General features: G+C 46.2%; 1 protein-coding gene across 1 annotated transcript; it reads left to right on the forward strand.

Moving 5' to 3' along the window:
- The first annotated feature begins 10,426 nt into the window (after positions 1–10,426).
- Positions 10,427–13,817, forward strand: MEX3B (mex-3 RNA binding family member B). The gene is made up of 2 exons (XM_080626100.1): positions 10,427–11,237; positions 12,185–13,817. The coding sequence occupies exons 1-2, from the start codon at positions 10,979–10,981 to the stop codon at positions 13,597–13,599; spliced, it is 1,674 nt and encodes a 557-aa protein (XP_080482226.1). The 5' UTR covers positions 10,427–10,978; the 3' UTR covers positions 13,600–13,817.
- The last annotated feature ends 3,587 nt before the right edge of the window (positions 13,818–17,404 follow it).

The following is a 17,404-nucleotide window of genomic DNA, read 5'->3' on the forward strand; positions in this document are numbered from 1 at the left end:
CTCCTGCACGTGGAGGAAAGCTTAGGCATATTGAGGAGCCATCTTCAGTGGTGAATGAGTCCTAGTTTCACTTTACTGCAGCTTGATTGATATAAACTTCTTTACTTTTTTTTTTCTATTCTATATATAGAATATCTATATTCTAAGTAATACTTAAGTCTCCGTTAATGAAAGAAAATGCAATGTGATAAAAACCAGTGTTGGAGGTGATCACACAAGCTTGCAGCCTGCTTCCAGTCCCATGCAGCCATGTTCAACCACTCTAGGATGGAGGTGAAATACAGTTAACTTGTCCTATTTGCCTTCCTATATTATCTGTTGCTCTTAACTTGTTCCCTTGGGATTAAGTTGACTGTGTAGTAGAAGGTGGGATGGAATTTTGTGAAGAAATTAGCTTTATTGCTACAAGTGATACCAAGTTAGCCATCCAAAGTTGGAGTCCATTTGGAGAAGATTTCTGTTCTGCTTTCTGTATTTCAAATGGTAACTGCTAGAGGCAAATTCAAGTAAGGGACATTCATTCTACCTGATGTGTGTCCTCCCCGGTACAAAAATGTACCTGTTAGTATACTGATAACAGAAAACAGATTAGTGAGAGTTGGCTTCATGTTTGCAGATTGAGTTTCATGAGAAATGTAGACTATCAAAGAGAGGAATCTCAGGGTCGGAAGCTGGTTGTATCATGTGGAAGGCAAGAAACCACAAACTCAGTAGTAGTGTTGCAGAAATGAGAGCAGAGATGTTAATTTAGCAGTTGAAATCAGCCATGCCAGAGACTTATTAATTGTGTTTTATTTGCATAGAAACTGGAACAACAGTATCTCTGCTGGATGTTTCTGTTCTTTTAATTCGGTGCACTGGTGACGACATCATGTGTGGTGATAGGTCTCAGAACTCCTTTAAAGTTTTCTATTCAGAATTAAGGAAAAGAGTGGGAGGTAACTTTATCTAAGTGCGCGCAATATATAATCTGTGAATGAATACAAAATGTGAGCTCGATGAGACATTGTTCCAACTCATCAATGCTACAGCACCCTAGAAAAAAAAGAGATATTCCTTCTCAAACTACATATGACATGGGGTTGTGCTCAGAAATATGCCTCATCTCATGCACACAAATTCCCTTGAATATGTCTGAACTGATTTTGTCTAGACAGTCCCAGAATGGGACACAGTGCTAAGGCTTTTCATCTGAATCCTAAAGTGTTTTTCTTCTGGATTCAATTCTCCCTCTTGAGTTAACATGGTCAGAAATACAAAAAACTATAAACACAGTAATTGTTATTTCCATCTTACTTTCAACATTTTCTATCTGCTACAAAGCAGGAAAAGCATGAGGGTGACACACTTGAGTTCATACAGCCCTGGCTGCCAGAGCTGTAGAATCCATGAGGCTTTGACAAGGCAGATTTGCTGAGGCTGAGCTAGGGCTTGTTCCATTACATCTTCCCAGTACAGCTGGGGGGAAGTCCTGACTGGGAGTCTTTAACACTGTGCGTGGCATGTAAGCCAGAAGGATGTAAACTAACCTCCAGCTCACTGGCTGAAAGTAGGAGAAACGGTTCTAGAAATCTCAACTTTCACCCAGCACCTTTGCTTCCTGTTGTAGGCAGTGCAAGTTAAAAGTACAATTGAGGGTTTGAGTTCTTTATCTAAAGAGCAATTTTGACTGGGAGTATACTAAAAGGCAGTAAAAGTGGAAGCACATTATGCTTTTTTTCAGAGTCCCTTCTCGATGATTGCCATTTGAGGAATGAGGATGTCGAATTTGCCACGTTGCACAAAGTTATGGCAGCTGTTCCATATTGCTAGATTGGAAATTAAAATGGAGATCTATTCAAATTGTCTGACACTTCCAGCAAGCTTGAAAGCAGTGCTTTAAAATATAACAGAACTCTAATTTGGGTCCTGAGGGATAGTCAGTAACACTGAAAGCACACATCGTCTTCCAAATGGTCTTTTTACTACTTTGTGTCTTTTCCTCTTCCTTCTAAATTCTGCTTTCTGTGGCAGCCATTTGATGCAGCTGAAGTCAACAAGAATGTCAAAGACCAAATCCTAGGCGAGAACATTTCAGCAGGTCTGGTCTGTTATGACAATAAATATTTCAGGAATGTTTAAGCTATGCTAACCTTTAAAAAAGAATGGCTCACATTTCTATTTTCTTTCTTCATAAATGTGTGGTGCCTGAATCTGCTTAACAGTTTCTTCATCTAAAGATAAGACTGGATTTATCTGCAACTCTAGAGGGTAATGCAGTCTCTGAATTTAGGAATTTGTTGAGGTCAGCCTTTGCCTGTCAACACACAATCAAACCTAACTTTGTGTTAGTGCTGCTGCTTTAGTAACACTAATTTTATAACGGCTAGAAAAACACATAATCTTGTTCATTGAAACACATGTAATTCCAGACCTGTGCTTCAGAACTCAAAGATTCACCAGCTCGATTTGTTGTCACCGTGAAATACTGCTTAAAAGCATTAATGTTTTTATCTGGTAATTCTTATTCCACAGAAAGAATGCACTGTAGACATCTCCTAGCATTTTATTTTGTTGTCCTAAATATGCCAGTGCATTACTTATGCTGAGCATTAATCACTACAGTAAATGTAGCATTGTGATGTGTTCAGGAAATATTTGATGAGGCTTTATAAAGGCACTCCATAAGAAAAGGCAGACAAAAGTAGTCTATGTTGTTCCTTGGGTGAAATTCACCTGCCCAAAGCTCAAATAAATATGTGACAGACTCTTTTGCTAACACAACTCCAATTCCACTATTATTCGTTCTGTTTTGCTTCCCACACATCCTGTAATGATGAAGATGCTTGCTTCTAAAATACCACTTGCTTTTGTGGGGCGGCACTGGGAACTACAGAGGGCTCAGTGGGCCCTGGAAAGAGCAATGTGCTATTGATTAATCTGTTGTCTGAATGAATCCTGCTAAAGAGCTGTATTTCCAAAATTCTGGATGAAAGAATCTGTATACAAATAATGGCAGGAGGAGTGCTCTCTGGAATGATATGACTACATAAATAAGCAGTTCTTTAGTGCAGCATGTGGTTTTCTAATTTCCAGTAAAATGGAATGAGTCACACATGACAACACCATTGCCACTAACCAGTGTGGCATGGCATCTGAAAAAGATAGCACTGGAAGGGTGTGAACTGCAGAGCAGATGATGGGGCTTGAAACATCATGTTTGCTTTGGCAGAGCAACCACAATCTTGATGCTTTCCCACAATCTGCTCCAAGGATATAGGTTTTGTTGAGCTGTATAAGATTATTGCTCTGGGAATTTGTGTGTCCTGCCTTTGCCAATGGACAGCTCTTGATGCTTCAGATAAAGATAAATGCCCAGACTCCCCACAGGGGAATTCCAAAGTTAGATGGCGTTTCTTCAAGTAGGGTTTACATTACTGCAGAATTACCGGGGAGGTTTTCTCTCTCCAGTACCAAATTATAAAAGATACATCTACTCACTCAGGCAAACAAAGGCCCAAGACAGCTCTCAAGTCCAGGCTCACATACCATACATATTATTTATATGTAAGTACATGCTCTGGTATGGGCCTTAGGCCAGGTTCACTCCAGAGGGAAGTCTAGCCATAGTCATGTCGTAGCACAGGCCCAAAATTTTCCTACTCATGTTTGGAAAGGTGCTGCTTGAAGTGCAGCTGCGCAGAAGCAAAACTCCCAGTGGCTGCTGCTGCTGTTGAACCCCAAGTCTGAGAGGAGGTGATAGGGAGTCTCAAAAGATGAAAGCTCAAACTAAAGGTATTAAAACCAATACCCTCCCCTTTATTTCTGCTCTCAGGCCTCTAGAACTGGGGATCAGATCTTCTGGTGTTAATAAACTGGAAACTCTGAAACTTTTCATGCAAAATGAGAACAGGCATCTGTTCAAAAGCAAGCTGAAAATCACCTAGGTCACACACCTGGACCCTGTAGCAGGGCATTAAGGTTGTCAACCTGGTAGTTATGAATGACTTGTGCTTTCTTGGATCTGTTATGTGAAAGTCACATCAGACACTTTTTCCTTCAAATGTTTCTCAGAATGAGTACTTGCGAGAGGCAGGATGGGAGAAGGGCACAAGTAATCCTTTTTCTTCTCTTGTCACATCCTCAAACGCAGCACTGCTGAGTGCTGTATTTAGGCAGAGGTAATGGTGATGTTCTAGGTGCCCAGCATCATATTTTCGTTGATTTATGTTGCTTCCTCACTGTCAGTGTTGTCCGCACTAGGGGCTCAGGAAGAACAGTAGTTCAAGCTGCAATTTTAATTCCCTGTAGATGGAGATTTGCTGTGCCTGTCGTGCTGGCAATCTCTCACATCTGCTGGAGGCAGAAGAGTATGTGAAACAATAACTCTGCCAGCAGATGTGGTTCTGTAGGGACAGTAGGGTCTGTGGTACGAAAATTCTTTCCCAAAATACAGATCTGTGGGGACAGTAAGCATCTGTGTAAGTGACAACTTTGCAGCATCTGCTGGGACAGTAATGTCTGTGATACGTAAATGCATCTCTGCATCTGCTGGGGCACTCAGAGAGAGATGTATTGTATATACCCAGTTTTAGATGTGAAAATCTCCTTCACTTGCCTTTAATTTGGGGGATTTGTTTGATTCTTCTTCCCACAGAGTTAGTAAGAACTGTCTTATGCAAGAACTAAAGGTATGCGTGAGTCTTTTGCACGTAGGACAGACATTGCCACATCTCAGCTGCCAAAAAATACTGCTACATTTTCTCCTACCATAGTATTAATCATTAATGGCTTTGTTCTCAATGAACAGCCTGAGTATCTTCAATGATGCTCTTGTGAGTGCTAATGCTTTGTGGTTGCAGTGAGAACATCACATGAGCAATGTGTTTGTTCAGAGCTGAGATGCACCACAGAGTGTTCTGATCCAGACCAGACTTCAAACATTCCCAAGTACAGGTACATGCAGATAAAGATTTTAATTTGGCCTCATCCGTAGGTTAGGCACTGCACCCAGCTTAGGAAGGATTGCACTGGAGACAGTCAGTTTTTGAGCGGCAGCAACTCCATTCAGATGTCAGGGTATTTTTCTACAACAAAGGCTGATGTTGACATTTTTTCTTAGATAGAGACAGATGCAAGAGCTTCTGCCTCAAGGTTATCCATTATACAGTATATTAACTAGATGTTTGAACATTGTGCTTCCTGCAGAGACAGAAATGGATGATGATTAATACTTATCAATTAAAATCTAATCTTTTGCCATGTGTATTTATAAGCTGAACTTCAACCTATAAGGCAGTTCTGTGGCAGGAATTAGATATTCTTTTTTTTGGAGATCACTGGAATATGGTCAGCGATAGATAGATTATTCACTCATTTATTATGAATACTGCATTTGTGTCTAGATTTTGCCTAGGCGTTGTATATAAACACAGTCTTTGTACAAAGGCATTTATAAACAATTAGCATTAAAGAGACAATTATTTTCCTTCTTGTAGCAGCACTGAGTAGGGGGGAAGGGATGGAGGAGAGAGGAAGCTGAAGGTTATACATGTTTTATGACCATAATTATAATTAACTATTTCACAGATTAAAATTAAATTATAATTTAATTATAATTTACTATTTCAGAGACTAAAACTGACGAAAAAAAGGCTCAAGGTTATAAGCTACCTCTACGAGTTATCCAGCTGTCTAAACATACAAATATAAATCTTTTCTTCATTTTTTTAAATCTAGCTACTGTTTAATAGATAGTGTCCGCAGTGTGATAGGTGCTTTGCAGCCTTGAGACGCCAGTGCTGCATCACGAATTGAATACTGGCCCAAGGGCCGTGGTAACAAAGAGCTCCAATCCCACAGCCACGTGCAGAGGAGCACTCCATTGAGAGCGCTGCATGCAGGGGCAGCCTGGAATGCTGGACTCTAAACACATAACAGGAGAGCAGAGGAAAGGCAGAAACGATTTCCATTTTCAAACTCTGGTCAGCACTGTTGTTAAACACCACTTAATTCGGATATGCAGTGTGATAACCCTTGTTTGTAAGTGAGAGGCAGACTGGAACAGTAAGTGAAGGAGGCCACTCGCAATACGGGTGGAGAGTTTGAAGTGGGCAAGTGATTTGGCTGGTTAGTTCTTATTTATAGTAAAGGCATCTTTATGCTTTTTGAATCGCCTTCCATCAGTCACGTTAAACAAATCTGCATTCTTGTAAGGCTGTTCATACTCTACACACATGCACACACTAATCACTCATGTCAAACCAACAGCAAATGCGTAAGAAAAAAGTACAGTGTGTGATGCCTATTACAAGAATCTTTTCTGGTTTAATATACTGCAACAAGCATTTTAGTTTAGTAAAGCCATTAGCTACTCGTGTAAATTTACAGCACTATGTCAATGTTTTCAGAGACTGGTTGTGACTGTTAGGCCTGAGACTTTTTCTGGTTTATGTCAAAATTGCTTCTGGGACAAGTTGTCCCAGAATATCTTTGTTTTAAAAGAAAATATTTTGCAAATGAATTCTGTAACAGGGAGAGGTTTAGACTTATGGGGATGGAAGCTCATGTGGAAGAAATCAACAGCATCTCTCCATTTGTGTATTTTGATGTGATATTCCTTACCATGAGGGAAAGAGGAACTTCTGCAGCTTCCCTACCCCTGAGCCTCCTTCCAGCTCAGGGAGGTATCACAAAGCCACTCACTACTCCATCTCCATTTTATTTCTTGTCATTTATTAACACAACCATACTGGTTTGAGATCTCTGCCCATCTCTTAGTAGAAGGCATCCAAAGTGGTTGGAACAACTGGTGGAAAAATAATAAACATTTTCAGCTGCAGTTGTTCAGCTTCTGGATGAGTTGTTGTTTAGAAACATCTTGTCTAGAACTGTCAAGAGGTGGAGCCAACGTCATTGAGAGATGATAAATTCTGACACAGTACTCCGAGATTTTGCTGCCACTGAATGTAGGTTAATATGGGATTCAATGGGAGATCTGGCTTGTCTATTGCTACGTATTGCAGGAAAAGAAAGAAGTTCTCATTTGTCTGCAGATTGCTAATTGAAGTTTATTGCACATGCAAAAGGTTAATTTGGGTATGTTACCCCAGTAATCACATGCACTGTCTCAGAACAAACTATATTCCTATGCCTATTGATGATCTGGCCTGTGGGATTTGGGACATTATTTTGTAAGTTTATGGCAAATAAGCATTTTAGTAAGCAGCAGTGTCCTTAAGGGTAAACAACTGGGACAGACTGGAGTTGCAAGTCTCTGGTATGAAATCCTTTTCCTTGACCCTTAATTTAGTTATTCCCCGAGATGTATGTAATTTATTCTTTGTGATGATACACTGAAAACAGAGGTCTCATCTGTTCTAGATGAAAATTATATCCTATTCTTATTATTGCTAATGATTTGTAGTTAGAGTAGTATTTAAAGGCCTCAGATTAATTCATGACTTCTTCATGCTAGGTGCGGTGTATGTACACACAGTAAGCTCACTGCCCCAAAGACCTTCCACTTTAATTAAATAAAGGTTGGAGGAAGGAAGTTTTATTACCTCTGTCACAAATGGGAAATGATAACAGAGAGAACCTAAAAGGACTGAGAATTACACTCCTCCTGCAACGAGTCTTGTATTTGCCTGTAATATATCCTCCCTTCCTGCTTTTGTTAAGCTGCTGTAAATTGGTAGGTAGATGGCTGGTCTCTCCCTCAGAGAGGGAGTTTACTATAATGCTGCATATGTTTTGAGGTTTTATGTAATGAAGGCATTATGTAGATAGATAATGCTTTAATTTAGATCTGATTAAGTTATTCTGGAGAAATACTTCTGTGGAGTAGGTAGATCCATATGAATCTTGTGTGCACTGCTTGTTGCCATACCAGCACACTGTTGCATAGATTCTGCATTCCCAGGGGGGCTGCACTGTTGGCGCGTGCATGTTTTAAGGCACACCAGTATAACTTTCTTTATTGATGTTGTTATTATTATTATTCCCTGTAGTTTTCTAAAATAGTAAAAAAGCAATAGCCCTCAAGATGTTGGACCATTCCACAGGATTCATGGGAGGCTTGACACACCAGTGCCCGCTTAAGTCTCCCAGAAATGCATCTCCTTCTCCCCCTGCCCCTGGGAAGTGCCATGATTATTCTGAAATGCATTTTAAACATTTTCAGTTTGACCTTTTGGCTTAACATTAAAAAAATAAAGCTAGATCTTAATGAAATCTTGTTTTGAGAAAATTTTTCTTATCTAGGCACATAAGCCTGAAAATAACTTGCTTTCCTTTTTCCCCTTAGTCAGTACCTGAACATTCAGTACAGTGGTCTTGGGCAGAAACACAATCAGAATTTAAGCAGATGAGGTGGGGAGGGAGAAAAAAGTGTGTAATATAAATCAGAATAAACAAACAAAGAACAGGTAAAATCCAAGCATAACTCAGACACTCTCCTCGTATCTTTGCATTTCAGTATTGACGGCCTTTGCTGTTGGACTTCACCAACAGCAATCCTCTACACTGACAGTCTCTCTCTCACCTCTGTCCTGTCCTGCCCCTGTCTGGTAAATGGGTACAGTTATTTTCTGTCTCACGGAATTTAGAGTCCTTGAGTTAAAAAGGCTGCAAAGCAGCAGACTTTTCATTTGCATTTTATTTAATAATAAACAGCATTATTTTTATTGCTGCCAAAGGCTCTGTCCATCTGCTTCTTCTCTGTTTAAGGAAAGATGCTTAATGCTGAAAATAATTAAAAGCCTTCTAGTTCCTTGAGCACTCAGAAGTAATCTCTTGTTTACCCCCAATGGAAGTGAAGTGTAAATGTGTAAAATAAGTAATTTTTAGATATTAAACCACCGAACTTCCTCAGTTGATGAGACAAGCCAGGCACTTGGGAAAGCACATCACCAGTGTATACCCTTACTAGCAAACACTGGAGCTTTGTTATAAAACATGCAAACATCCTGAGGAAGTGCCAGTAATTTGCAGTAAACACTGAGTGTAAACAATTACCTGTGACTTGTTACACTTGTTTGTACAGGCAGCTGGCTAAACAGATCTGTGGGCACTTGTAAACATCGGCGCCCTTCAAACTTGATCCTGGAAAACAGTTACTTAGTATTTGATTTCTGAAGTTAAGTCTTTTGTACCTCGCAGCTGTCAAGAACTAAGTGTGGATGCTTATAGAGACATGGACAAAAGCTGGAGAAATAAAACGTGATGGTGGCGGTTTTATGAGAACGGTGAAGACACTTTCATGCCTTGTCACCCGACTAAAGGAAGGTTTTTGTGACAAGGTACTTGATGGGAAAACTGGTTTTACTGGTAAAGGGTCCTGTGGTGTCAGAGAGATGAAAGTGGTTTGGTCATGCAAGGTCCAAGGAAAGGGCAAGGGTGATATATTTTCTAGTGGTTCAACAAGATGGATGTAAGGATTTGCTAGCGCAGTTAGGCGTGATGCGTCCTCTCCCTTCGGACCCTGAAGCGTTGATACTGCACGGCTGGGGGCAGCCGGGGAGCGCAGGATTTGCCAGTCACGGCGCATCCTGTAACCCACCGGGTCACCCCGCCCGATCCCCATGCAGGGCAGCCTAAAGCGCGGCGGCACCTCTGGTTTCCCGCTCCAGGTGCTGCCGCCGGGGCCTCGCTGCTGCTGTGCCCCCAGGGAGGAGCAGGAGGCACCTCCGTAGCCGCTGCCATCCCGCTTCTCAGGGCACCGCGGCTCCCGTTGTCCCGTCCCCACCGCGGGGTGCGCCTCCCGTTGTCCCGCCGCAGGGGGAAGCCCAGGGGAGGGCCCCGGGGCCATGCGAGGAAGCCGGGACCGGGCCCCTCGGGTCCTGTCAGCGCCGGCCGCGGCGATGCGCGCGCGCAGTGCGCAGCGCGGGGGAAGGGCGCGCAGGCGCAGGGCGCGCCCCGGCGGCGGGCGGGAGCCGCTAAGGGGGATCTGAGCGCCCGGTGCAGTCACCGACCCGCGGGGTCCGTGAGGGACGGTCCGGGGCGCGCAGCCCACCCGGTGCCGGCCTCCATCGAGTGCGACAGGCTCCGGTGCCGGCAGCGCGCTCCTCCCGAGGCAGGCGGCACACAAAGGACCGCGGTGTCCGCCCATCTCGGCACACACCCCCCTGCCAAACACAAAATAACCACCCAAAAGAGCCCAACCCCCCTCACCCCCCCTCCCGCCGGCGCTGTGCCGGGAGCGGGCGGGGAAGCAATACCCGGCCGGCGAGGAGACGGGCAGCACGGCGAGGCCGGGGGATCGCAACCGAGCTGCGGGGCCCAGTATTGTTTCGGCATCCGACAACAAAGAGCGGAGCAGGGCCGGGACGCGGGGGGGTGTGTGGGGGTCAGCGCCGGCCCCTCCGCGCCGCGCCCGGCCAATGGCGGCGGTGCGGGGCTGTCAGCGATCGCGGGTGCGCTGCGGGCCCCCCCCGCTCCCCCCGTCCCTCCGCCCTCCGCCCGCCTCTCCGGAGCCGTCTGGCTGCAGCAGCGCCTCAGACAGAGGAGGGGAGAGGAGGGAAAAAAAACGCTGAGTGAGTGGAGTGGAGCCTGGGAGGGGCTCCTTAAAGAAACGCTGCCGTCGCTTGGCATTGTGGCCGGCGAGGAACTCGAGGGGGGGAAGCCGTCGGAGCTCCTCTCGCTATCCTCTTCCCACCCCCCCACCCCACCCCCAGCCGACAAAAAAAAAAAAAAAAAAAAAAAAGAAAAAAAAGGAAAAAAAAAAAAGCAAACAAACAAAAAAAAAACCTCCGGGGGGGAACTGTGGGGGGGCTCCTGAGAACATCTTATAAACCGGATTGCACTGAGCGGAGGGAAAAAAAAGGAAAAAAAAAGATACAAAATATACAAGCAAAAGGCAACAACTCCCCGGTCTCCAGCAGTTGCCCACCCTCCCTTCCCTTCTCTCCTGCTGGCCATCTGCCTTGGGTTTTCCTTTGTGTCTGATCTTTTACTACTGAGCCGAGCGCAGGAGGAGGGTGCAGCGCTCGCAGGGACTATGCCCAGCTCGCTTTTCGCAGACATGGAGAGGAACGGGAGCGGCGGCGGCGGCGGCGGTGGCGGTGGTGGCGGGGGAGAGACCCTGGATGACCAAAGAGCCCTCCAGATCGCCCTGGATCAGCTCTCCCTGCTGGGGCTGGACAACGACGAGACGGGCTCCATTTACGACAGCGAGCCTCGGAAAAAGAGCGTGAACATGACCGAGTGCGTTCCGGTGCCCAGCTCGGAGCATGTCGCGGAGATAGTAGGGAGACAAGGTGGGTGACGGACGGACGGACGGACTGCATGCCTCCCGGGGGTGCGGGCCAGCGGGGCTCCCCGCCGCGCTGCCGGGCGAGCGGCTCAGCTGTCGCACTGGCCGTGCCCGGGCGAGCTGCAGCCGTCCTGTGGTGGCCAGCGCCGGTTTCACCAGACAAAGAAAGTGCAGCAGTGATGTTCCCGAGGAGCGTTATGCATCAGTTTTGGGATGCACTTTCAGCTGCCGGGAGGGGAAAGGAAAATGGAAAAAAAAAAAAAAAAAAAAGAACAACCGCGATAATAATAAAAAATCGCTCCTTTCCTCCGGCTGCAAAAGTTAAGATTTGCAAGAGGAAACGGGAGGAAAATGGGAGCCTCGATGCTTCCTCCCCCCAAACTTAGAAATCGTGGATTATTTTTAAGGAAGAGAAATGGAGTGGGGAAGTGGAACAATGGGATTGGAATAAAGCATCCGCAGTGGGGAATGTGGCTCATTCCGTACAGCCGCTGCTCCTCACCTTCCTAACTGATTTTATTTTTCCGAGAGGAAAGTGCTGAGCAGGAATGCGGACTGGCGGGTGTCTTGGTTTGTTAGGGCTGCTTGCATTTTATTTTATTTTATTTTGGTCGTGCAGTTTTTCTGCACGCTCCTTTTTGTGTTGCCATTCCTGTGAACTGCACGTTGGTAGTTTTGGGGCAGTTTGCATGGCAGATGTATCGGTGGCCCCTTGTGATGCCTTTGGGCATGTGCCAGGGCTGTGGGCTGACATTACTTTACACTGTGACTGGGATGACTGGACGAGATGCCAGCGATCACTTGGGGTAGGGGGCAATGTGTTTCGGGTGGGTGTGTTTCTTCTCCCCTCCTTAGCTGCACCCAAATAATAGGTTGTAACCGGTTCTCCCCCACCACCTCCCCTTCCTCCCCCTCCCCTTCGCCCTCCATCTCCCGCATCTCTGTTCCCAGGTTGTAAAATCAAAGCTCTGCGGGCAAAGACCAACACCTACATCAAGACCCCGGTTCGCGGGGAGGAGCCGCTCTTTGTTGTGACGGGCAGAAAGGAAGATGTGGCCATGGCCCGCAGGGAGATCATCTCAGCGGCCGAGCACTTCTCCATGATCCGAGCATCACGGAACAAGAACACAGCCCTGAACGGCACCGTCCCTGGCCCCCCGAACCTGCCCGGCCAAACCACCATCCAGGTGCGGGTGCCTTATCGCGTGGTGGGCTTGGTTGTGGGGCCCAAGGGGGCCACCATCAAGCGCATCCAGCAGCAGACGCACACCTACATTGTGACCCCGAGCCGGGACAAGGAGCCAGTCTTTGAGGTGACAGGCATGCCCGAGAATGTGGACCGGGCCCGGGAGGAGATCGAGGCGCACATCGCTATGCGCACCGGCGGCATCATCGAGCTGACGGACGAGAACGACTTCCACGCCAACGGCACGGATGTGGGCTTCGAGCTAAACGGCACGGGCAGCCTCTGGAGCAAGCCAACGCCACCCAGCATCACGCCCACCCCAGGCCGCAAGCCCTTCTGCAACTACCGCAACGACAGCTCCAGCTCGCTGGGCAGCGCCTCCACCGACTCCTACTTCGGCGGCGGCACGGGGGGGGGCGGCGGCGCCCGCCTGGCCGATTACAGCCCCCCGAGCCCGGCGCTGAGCTTCACCCACAACGGTAACAACAACAACAACAGCGGCAGCGCCAACGGCTACGTGTACGGCGGCGGCGGCGACGTCCTCTCCTCCCCGGACTGCTGCTCCGAGCTGCCGTTCGACTCGCCGCCCGGCTTCGACCTGGCGCCCGCCCCGCCGCCGGGGGCCGCGCTCCTCTGGCCGCAGTTTGAGCGCGGCCCGGCCGCGCCCCCCTCGCCCGCGCCCTCGCCCGCTACCGCCTTCCCGGGCGCGGCGCCCGCCAATGCCAACCTGGCGCTGCTGGTGAGCGGCCCCCGGCGCGGCGGCGGCGCCCCGCCCCCGGCGCGGCTCTCCCCGCCCCTGCACGGCGGCGCGGCGGGGCCCGAGCACCCGCTGGCGCGGCGGGTGCGCAGCGACCCCGGCGGGCGGCTGCTGGCCGGCTCTTACCCGCTGTACGGCAACGGGCTGGGGGCGCACCTGCCGGGGCTGCCCTCCGACTCGTCCGGCTCCTCCTCCTCCTCCTCCAGCTCCTCGTCCAGCTCCTCCTGCTCGTCGTCCGGCGTGCGGCGGAAGGGCAGCCGCGACTGCTCGGTGTGCTTCGAGAGCGAGGTGATCGCGGCGCTGGTGCCCTGCGGCCACAACCTCTTCTGCATGGAGTGCGCCAACCGCATCTGCGAGAAGACGGAGCCGCAGTGCCCCGTCTGCCACAGCGCCGTCACCCAGGCCATCCGCATCTTCTCCTGAGGGCCGGGAAGAGCAGGGCAGGGCCGGGCTGACCCGGTCGCACCGGGGCCCGCGAAGGGGGTGCGGGCTGCGAGCAAGGCGCGGCCGAGGGAGGGCGGGGGGTGGTGGTGGTGACAGCGGGTGCATGCTATAAATAATAACGGGCGACTCCATTCTAGTGCTAGGCTAGTTTTTACACTGTACTTTAATACGAAGCTTCCAAAACTCCCCCTTTTTTATAAACAAACAAAAGAAAAAAACATAGAAAAAAATACTGAAAGTAGAAGATGCTTATGATGATGACAATGGTGTGTGGACTGTTAGTAAACCGTGCTGGTAGTTCCTAGGATGCTTATTATGAAATAATTAAATCTATGGGTGGATACTTTTCTGAATGTTCTTGAAAGGACAAGAAGTTCCTGTGAAAAAACCATGATACTGCAGCTTTATCAAAGTTTAAAAAAGAAAAAAAAAAAAAGGAAACCCACAAACTGTAACATATCTCTTATATATATTAAAAACGTTTAAAGGTTTTAAAGATAAATTGCATTAATACAGATTGAAGTATTTTATTCTTTTTTGACTTGAAAATTATATTTCATATTGCAAAGATGTTTACAAGTATTTTAATTTAAGTTCAGTGAACTTTTTGTAGCTGGGTTAAATCTTTTTTATTTTAGTATGGCCTTATGGCAAAGAACACTGTATTATTTTAATATCACACAATTGTGAACGGAATTACAAACCATAAAATGTGTAATGCTTTGAACAGTATTCTGTTGGGATGGAGATTTTATAGGTTCAGAAAAAAAAATCTTTTAGATCTGCTTCACCCAGCATATTTTCTATTCAGTGATATAAAACATATTTTATTCTATATTATTACAAAAATGGAAATGTATAAACATATGTCAAAAGGAACTGTTGAAGCTTTCTAACATTTGTATAAATAGATTTCAGTGGAAATTACAAAAATTCTGTTGCACCACTATAGTTTTAGTATTTCTATTTTAATACATTTGTTTACCACTTGTTTATGTATATGTAGGTGACGTTACTTGAGCTTAAATGTACTTTACTGAGCAAAGTTTAAAAACAAAGTATATTTTATTTTATGATAAAGGGCCTTTAACCTCATGGTCAAATACTAATATTATATTTGCTGAGACAAGATTTGAAATTGTATCAAGAGTTTTATTTTTCTGACATTTAAAGTTCTACATAATAAAAGTAAAACTTAAGTAATGGTGCTACTTCATGTTTTTTTAAGTATTTCTATATAAATAAAATAAAATATTACAGAAAAAAAAATAAGTGCTCTGTGTCGTGATTTGATGTGATGTGCTGAGAGTTTCTTCTGGAATATTTTATTCCCTGCTTGTAGCACTAAAACATGTCGGGAGTTCAAACTCTTGTCATGTTAATGTTGCTGGAACTCTAGCTTGTGAAGGCTTCCAGAAGAATCCTGCCAGCGATTCAGCGGTCATACCTTAGAACATGTTTTTAAGGAAAAAAATGACTTGTGTTTTTGTAATGTGTGGTACATTGCTGAGGTTATTCCACATCTAAAAATATGATTTTTTTCCCGTAATTTTTAGTCATGAAAAATACTTGGTGGTGTGTGAATTGTTACCTTTAAGTAAAGCCTGTGTAAGAAGCAGAACTGGCAGCTTTGGGGTGTACAAGCTGCTGTAGCAGGGGTGGCTCTGCTGTTGGCTGTGTTCTGTAAAACTCATGCTTGGGGACCTCCCAACGCTGCCCAGACCTGGTTCTACAGTGGAGCCAGGGCTTCAGCTGCCTTCCTTAGTGCTTGGAAGGGCTGCTTGGTATTTAATGGTTGTGGTTCAGGTAATTGGTGTTGACAAGCTTATTTAAATACAAAATCTATTGCCGTATAAATTTTGTTTGCTTTTTGATGGTGCCTGCAGTGGTATTGGGGCAAAGGAAGTACAGAAAGCTCATTAGCTTTCTGACTAACGAGCCTACTAACCCACCAGGCAAACCCTGCAATATTTTTGTTGCTGACTGTAGTTCAACGTGTTTGAATGAACTTGCTGGATAGAGTGTGTCAGAGCATATTTCAGGAGGTAGCTGCAGATCACTTTAAATGTTGGTTTTGTGAGTGTGCTGGTGCACTTCTCAGCAGGAGAGTGCAAACAACAAAACAAGCCCTAAACTGTAGCGTATTTCATATGTCCTACTTTGTGCTTAGCAGTGTGTGCCAGAGCTGCTCTGCTCCGATCTCCTTTATGGACTCCAGAGCTGCTGGTTGGGTGGGAAGGGGGAGGAGGGAGGCTGCGGCAGGGGATGATGGGATCTCTTTGTTTGATTTGATCTGATTTTTGCTTCTTTCATTGAACTGTGATTGTGGTATCATCTGATTTATAGAGTTAAAATCCCTCACTTGAGTGTTGCATTTGTGTCAGGAAGCTTGTCGTTTTGAATGATGGGTAAAAGAACCCCACCCAGTGCTGTGGAAGAGAATCCAGAGAGTGGCAGAGAAGGTGTGCTTAAATACAGTAGTGGTACGGATACTGACCAAAAAACACTTGGCAAAATTGGTTACTTCAAAAGGATCAGGAAGTTTAAGTCCACATGTATATTTTCTTAATGATGGGTGTTTAGGAAATGTACTCAAAATGCGTCAATCAATTTCTTGTTTCAGTGTAAACATCCTGTGCTCTTGTCTGGGATAAGTTGTGAAAATGGGTATGAATAAAAAAGTGAGTTTGATCACTTTGTATTTCCCAAGCTTAGTGAAACCGAAAGGTCAATAGGATGAACAAAAAGTGAAAACTAAATTCTCCTCCCTCTTTTTTCCCCCTTAATGTCCAATGCTTTGTGTCTCCGTGATGTTGACTGCAGTGGTACAGAGGGCTGTGAACTGCCAATGTCCCTCTGGAGAACGGCACTTATGCAGCAGCTCAACAAACGCCATGGCCAAGGCGGTGTGACAGGGCATTGCCCCGCACAGCGCTGAGCCCCTCATTAATGTGACCACCTCATCGTCTGTGTTCATCTTGCAGGACTTCACTTGCTATTTTCTTTACCAAGCTGTGGCTGAAACAAAGGCAATCCTCTCTTCATGTATGGTACTGGCTGCCTTTTTAGCCTCTGTGTGCTGTTTCACCCCATTTGCATGCTCCACATGCAAGTCATTTTAGAGATGGGAAGATGGGCTGCAGTGCCTTAAGAACTGATTGTGTTCATTTCTTTTGGGGAATTATTTCGCCTGCAGAGGAATTGGTCTGGATTACTCTTGCTTTGGTGTCCAAAGATGCTTTTGCCTGGTGGCAGTGGCAGAGCCAGTCCTTTGCCGCCCAGCACGCTGGTGGGGTCAGCAGCCTCTACCTGCAGCAGTTCTGACATAGGGCCGGTGTGTTCCTTGCTGTTGACAGGTTTTCAGAGGTGTGCTGGCACATGCAGGGTCCATTGTGCTATATGTTATCCCGGGTTACAGTGATGTGCCCCGGACCCAAATGTGTTCCCTGTGGGTGTGGTGTTAAATCCCTTGTCTTTGGCTGGTAAAGATAAGTGTGTGTAGGAATGTGCAGGCTACACATGTGTGCTGTGCCCCAGATTTATGCTGCAGGTCAGTCCCTCAGATCGCAGAGGCCATAAATCAGCGCAGAATTTGTCCCAGGGTCTGGGGCCATATGGTGTGCTGGAGCAGGAGAGGGATGCCCGTGCGGAAGGAGAATAAAGGCCTGTGTTTGGTGCAGGAATATTTCAAAGCCTGAGAAAGGGGCAAAGTTCAGTTTCTAATTGAGTGCTTTGAAACATATAGATGTATATGGTCAATGTTTATCTTCCAGAACAAAGATCA

Source organism: Psittacula echo (genome assembly GCF_963264785.1).
Source record: "Psittacula echo genome assembly, chromosome: 10".
Lineage (NCBI taxonomy): Eukaryota > Metazoa > Chordata > Aves > Psittaciformes > Psittacidae > Psittacula > Psittacula echo.

What these genes read in the sequence shown, in the direction of transcription:
- MEX3B (XM_080626100.1), top strand. Translation starts at nt 10,979, where the DNA reads ATGCCCAGCTCGCTTTTCGCAGACATGGAGAGGAACGGGAGCGGCGGC. An exon ending in GGAGATAGTAGGGAGACAAG is followed by an intron (nt 11,238 to 12,184) that starts GTGGGTGACGGA and finishes CTCTGTTCCCAG; the next exon opens with GTTGTAAAATCAAAGCTCTG.